The 6,498-nt window shown below is 39.4% G+C and overlaps 1 protein-coding gene across 2 annotated transcripts in view; it reads right to left on the bottom strand.

Annotated features, from left to right (window-relative positions):
* The window catches only part of CPE (carboxypeptidase E), a 123,604-nt gene that overhangs the window by 86,562 nt on the left and 30,544 nt on the right, over positions 1–6,498 (bottom strand). Inside the window, exon 1 of one of the 2 annotated variants that reach the window (XM_025874420.1) lies at positions 4,172–4,265. The exons of the other annotated variant lie outside the window; for it this stretch is intronic. Within the exon in view, the coding sequence (XP_025730205.1) occupies positions 4,172–4,238 (67 nt within the window). The 5' untranslated portion in view covers positions 4,239–4,265. Of the gene's footprint in view, positions 1–4,171; positions 4,266–6,498 lie in introns of those variants that run through there. 2 annotated transcript variants of the gene reach the window in all.

Raw genomic sequence — 6,498 nt, 5'->3', positions numbered from 1 at the left:
AGTATAGGGATAGAGGGTCCATGCCGTAATATCATAGAAGCCATCTATGAAAAACCTACAGCGAATATCATTCTCAACGGGGAAAAGCTGAGAGCTTTCCCCCTAAGGTCAGGAACGCGGCAGGGATGTCCACTCTCACCACTGCTATTCAACATAGTATTAGAAGTCCTGGCCACAGCAATCAGACAACATAAAGAAATCAAAGGCATCCAAATCAGCAAAGAGGAAGTCAAACTCTCACTCTTTGCAGATGATATGATACTGTATGTGGAAAACCCAAAAGACTCCACCCCAAAACTGCTAGAACTCATACAGGAATTCAGTCAAGTGGCAGGATATAAAATCAATGCACAGAAATCGGTGGCATTCCTATACACCAACAACAAGACAGAAGAGAGACAAACCAAGGAGTCGATTCCATTTACAACTGCACCCAAAACCATAAGATACCTAGGAATAAATTTAACCAAAGAGGCAAAGGATCTGTATTCAGAAAACTATAAAATACTCATGAAAGAAATTGAAGAAGACACAAAGAAATGGAAAAACGTTCCATGCTCATGGATTGGGAGAATCAACATTGTGAAGATGTCAATGCTACCTAGAGCAATCTACACATTCAATGCAATCCCCATCAAAATACCATCCACTTTTTTCAAAGAAATGGAACAAATAATCCTAAAATTTGTATGGAACCAGAAGAGACCCCGAATAGCCAGAGGAATGTTGAAAAAGAGAAGCAAAGCTGGCGGCATCACAATTCCGGACTTCCAGCTCTATTACAAAGCTGTCATCATCAAGACAGTATGGTACTGGCACAAAAACAGACACATAGATCAATGGAACAGAATAGAGAGCCCAGAAATGGACCCTCAACTCTATGGTCAACTCATCTTTGACAAAGCAGGAAAGAATGTCCAATGGAAAAAAGACAGTCTCTTCAACAAATGGTGTTGGGAAAACTGGACAGCCACGTGCAGAAGAATGAAACTGGACCATTTCCTTACACCACACACAAAAATAGACTCCAAATGGTTGAAAGACCTAAACGTGAGACAGGAGTCCATCAAAATCCTAAAGGAGAACACAGGTAGCAACCTCTTTGACCTCAGCCGCAGCAACTTCTTCCTAGAAACATCGCCAAAGGCAAGGGAAGCAAGGGCAAAAATGAACTATTGGGATTTCATCAAGATAAAAAGCTTTTGCACAGCAAAAGAAACAGTCCACAAAACCAAAAGACAACCGACAGAATGGGAGAAAATATTTGCAAATGACATATCAGATAAAGGGCTAGTATCCAAAATCTATAAAGAACTTATCAAACTCAACACCCAAAGAACAAATAATCCAATCAAGAAATGGGCAGAAGATATGAACAGACATTTTTCCAAAGAAGACACCCAAATGGCCAGCAGACACATGAAAAAGTGCTCAACATCGCTCGGCATCAGGGAAATCCAAACCAAACCTCAATGAGATACCACCTCACACCAGTCAGAATGGCTCAAATTAACAAGTCAGGAAAGGACAGATGTTGGCGGGGATGCGGAGAAAGGGGAACCCTCCTACACTGTTGGTGGGAATGCAAGCTGGTGCAACCACTCTGGAAAACAGTATGGAGGTTCCTCAAACAGTTGAAAATAGAGCTACCATATGATCCAGCAACTGCACTGCTGGGTATTTACCCCAAAGATACAAATGTAGGGACCCGGAGGGGTACGTGCACCCCGATGTTTATAGCAGCAATGTCCACAATAGCCAAACTGGGGAAAGAGCCAAGATGTCCATCGACAGATGGATGGATAAAGAAGATGTGGTATATATACACCATGGAATATTATGCAGCCATCAAAAGGAATGAGATCTTGCCATTTGCAACGACATGGATGGAACTGGAGGGTGTTATGCTGAGTGAAATAAGTCAATCAGAGAAAGACATGTATCATATAACCTCACTGATATGAGGAATTCTTAATATCAGGAAACAGAGGGTTGCTGGAGTGGTGGGGGGTGAGAGGGATGGGGTGGCTGGGTGATAGACATTGGGGAGGGTATGTGCTATGGTGAGCGCTGTGAGTTGTGCAAGACTGTTGAATCACAGATCTGTACTTCTGAAACAAATAATGCAATATATGTTAAGGGAAAAAAAAAAGAAGAAGAAGATAGCAAGAGGGGAAGAATGAAGGGAAGTAAGTCAGAGGGGGAGACGAACCATGAGAGACGATGGACTCTGAAAAGAAAACTGAGGGTTCTAGAGGGGAGGGGGATGGGGGGATGGGTTAGCCTGTTAAATAGTATTAAAGAGGGCACATTCTGCATGGAGCACTGGGTGTTATGCACGAACAATGAATCATGGAACACTACATCAAAAACTAATGATGTAATGTATGGTGATTAACATAACAATAAAATTATTTTAAAAATAGCTTGCTGGAGCTAAGGGAAGATGAATAGGTTGAAGATAGAAATAAATATATAAGTTGATAGAAAAAAAAATTTTGGTTTCTGCTCTACAACCTGGCACTTTGCAGTCACTAGAGTTCACTTCAAAATGCAAATATTATCCTAAGCAAATAACCAGCTATTCCTCCCTCATGTGAGGTGGTACTTTTCAAGCTCAGTTTTATTTCTGGATGCATTCTTCTGAATGACTCTATGTGCATGTATGTGTGTGTGTGTGTATTTTTGTCCAACATTTCTCTGGACAAACTGTGTAAACCAGTTGATTTTCACCAAATACTGTAATGAGGGAGCCTGGTAGCCTACTAGGGAACACTGTTCAGGACGTTAACACACACACACACACACACAGTTTATGTAAGACAATGTTCTTAGTTTCCTGATTGCATCACTGTTTTTGTTTTTCTTACATAAAAACAATTCTTAGAAGCATAACAAATTTTGTTTTTCAAGGAAGAACATCTGGCTTTAAGTTGCATACAAATACACTAAGATTATTCAAACTCACCCTTCCTTAAAGCAGATCATCCTATTCATCATAGGATTCTTAAAAATTTATAGCTTTGTTTTTATTTGTCATTAAAAAAAGCTTTCTTTGGAATAAAACAGATTTTATCCAAACAAGCAGAACTATTTTCAAGATGCATTCATCTGGTCAAGTTCATAGATTAAGAATCTCAAGTAGTAATCCCTCAAGTTATTTTAGGAAAACTACTAAAACAATAAAAGCTTAAAATGTGAATTACATAAGTTTTAAATATTCTAAATCCTTCATGGATTTTATTTTGCTATATATAAATATAAATATACAATATATATAAATGTATATATATTATACATATATATAAATATATATTTATATATAAATATATAATATAAATATAAATATATAAATATATATATAAATATAAAAATATATAAATATATAAATAATATATATAAATATATATTTATATATAAATATCTCGAGAAAAATAACAAAGCTAAGAAATTTTTTTCCTCAGTATGCCATAAACAAGCTCAGGAAATATTTCAAACTGAACATTCCTCTTGTCCATATTAAAAATAGAATATTTCTCCAAATGCTATTAATAATTTAACTTAGAATAGAATCATAAATATGCATGAATGGAAGATCACTTGCTCTCCCCCCATGCTCAAAAAGACCTTGGACTATACTTTTCCATAAAGATAAAGAGCTTGCCAATTTTCAGGTATCTCGAGGCACGTCTATGCCGGAAGCTCTGAGGAAGACAAAGGAAAGGCTTCACTGGTATCTTCGCTGATCCCTTGCGCTGTGGTGGTTGTCCCTACTTTGCGTTCCCACAGCACTCCACCCATGCCTAACCCATAGCATGTGCCATAATTACCTGTGGACAGGTCAGTTTCCCACACAAAAGTTCCCAAGCCATTTTAGTGGTCCTTGCTTTCTATTTGAGAGAATAGCACAGAGAGGTTCAGGTAACTGGTTTAAAGTCTCAAAAGCAGCAAGCGATAAATCTAGAATTCAATTAAGAGCTACCCGATTCCAAAGTCCCTCACTGTCCCTTATACTACACTTTTACTCACCACCTAGTAACGTACCTGCCAGCCTGGTGTTCAGATGTCCGCTAATTGGTTAAGTGTATTAACGCACGACATTCTGTGTTAGAGAGAACTGTGTGAACAAGACCCCATCCCCCGATACTCCCACCCTCCACGTCGGCCTCACGGTCCTGGGGTTCCCAGACCAGGGAAGGAAGTGATGAGCATACAAATACATCGTGGAGAGGTGGCATCTAGGTGGAGACTGAAAAAGAAATAGGATTTAGCCACTTTAAAAAGAAAAGCAGAGTAAGAGGAAGGAAGGGCAGATAAGATGTTTGAGGCACAGGAAACTGCATTCGGTAACGTGCAAGGGGCAGGAAAGAGAATGTCTTGTTAAAAGAAGCGAAGTTCAGCAGGGCTTAGAGCTGGAGCAGGAGAAGGAAGCGGCAAATGAGGAAGCTGCAGAAGTTATGCAGGGACCCATCAAGAAGTCTCCCCCGGACTGCATCATAAACTTCCGAGCTGCTAGGAAACTAGATCTTAATTATTCTCAGCACACACACAAAAAAAGAAATGACAGTTAACATGATGTGCTAACTAACCACACTGTGGTAACCCTACTGCAATAAATAAATGTCTCAAATCAACCTGTTGTACACCCTAAACTTATTCAATGTCATATGTCAGTTATATCTGTTTTAAAAATGAGAGAGACAGAGAGAGACAGAGAATGAGCATGCCAAGAGGTTTGGGTTTGATCCTAAGAGTATAAGTAAATTTTGGACAGTTTGAAGCAAAGGAGCAACATGGATTTTGTATTCGAGGAAAATCACTCTTACTATCCGGAGGAAGGGGAATGTACGGATGACACTGAGGAGAGGCTGGGAAGCCAAAGAGAAGACAGGCATTAATCGAGGCAAGAGATGAAGACTCTAGCACTTCTTCGTGGTGTACAACTTTAAATAAGTCAATTTAAAGTTTTTTTCAGAGTTCCGCATTTTTTAAGTGTGAAGAAAAACATTGCCTCCCTCACAGGGTTGTTTTTAAGATTAAGTGCAGTGACAGAGCTGTTGGCATGTGGGACAGTGTGGTGGAGAACACAGGCTCTGGAGTAAGAGAGTGTGGATTTCATCCTGAGTCCTCTACTTCCTAAGTGAAACTTGGGGCAAGTCATGTCACCTGTCTGTGACTCAGTTTCCTGAGTCACATAAAAGAGAGATAACAATGGAACCTGACTTGTGGGGTTTGTTGAGAGGATTTTATGGAACAATGCCTGTTTTATTTATTGTCTTATCTTCAGCATCTAGAATTCTGCCTGGTAAGTAGAAAATGCTTATGAATATTATTAATTATTTGAAAAGTATAAAGGACTACATCATTGTAAGGTGTCCCCATGTCCGTAAATTATAATTGCCTAAAATTTTCCCACCACCAAACAAACTATATTTTTAAAAATCCACAGTCTCTCCATTAACCAGACATCTGTTCTTTTAAACATAGAAGTTAGTTTACATTCTTCTCTTCCATTTCTTTCTTACATTTTCCATAATGTGTTTTACTCTCTCAAACAAAACTTCTGTTGAGTGAGTTTGTAAACCCTAACTTTCAGGCTGGCGAGGGCCCAAGTGCTCTCTAAGATCACCAAAGCCCACTCTGCCTGTAGACAAATGCTATTCCACTGGAAAAGCTGTCCCTTGAGTGGAGGTTCAACACCTTTAAAAGCTGATGGGACCTACGAAGCAGTGATTTGCTGTACTGAAAGTAACAAATGACTACAAAAAAGAGGGTTCCCTTGTGTTCAGAGAAAACTTTCATCTTCAAAGAGATGATTTCATCCTCATGGCCTTAAGAGACACTCGGGCCCCACTCTCTTCCCCACACTGCTCTTCTCGCCACTTCTGGTAAACAAAGGTCTGCTCCTCAGATCATCAGCAACAGGTGTAGCGTTTCAACTGGCAAAACCAGAATCCACTGGACAGTTTACCACATACTATAAAGAGTGCACACTCTTCACTTTGAATAAAATTATTGCATTAATCATTTAATCAGATACACAGAATATGTCTGCACTCTTCAGGTATCTAGATACCCATGAGAAAATCGCTGTAAGCACATCACAAGGTTTCCACTGTGTATTGTGAAGAACTAGAATTCAAGTGGCCACAAGAGGAGAAAGCTGGTTTCCATCTTCATCCAACAGAGAATGAGGAGGGGAAGTGCATTCCCTGATCAAGGCTGTGCTTGGCCAGTGATTTAACAAGTATATGGCACTGATTTACCAACTGTGTAGAATGTCAAGTATACTTCACCTGATGGACTGAGTTCCACAGAATGAGATGAACCCAGTAAAACAAGGTATCAAGGGAAGTTGGAAAGGAAGGAGTAGAAAGAACAGGACAGAGAGGGGAAGGGAGGGAGGGAGGGAGAAAGAAAAACAGTTGTCCAAAAAATCCATTTTTAAATAAACAAGAACTGATAGTACCTCTTTTATGCTATGAAAGAAAGAAAGAA

Source organism: Callorhinus ursinus, unplaced genomic scaffold (genome assembly GCF_003265705.2).
Source record: "Callorhinus ursinus isolate GAN/ISIS: 27379988/994484 unplaced genomic scaffold, GSC_fseal_2.0 scaffold4, whole genome shotgun sequence".
In the NCBI taxonomy this organism is placed as follows: Eukaryota; Metazoa; Chordata; class Mammalia; order Carnivora; family Otariidae; genus Callorhinus; species Callorhinus ursinus.
The sequence above is the reverse complement of the archived record's forward strand: the minus strand, read 5'-3'. Positions and strand labels throughout refer to the sequence as shown.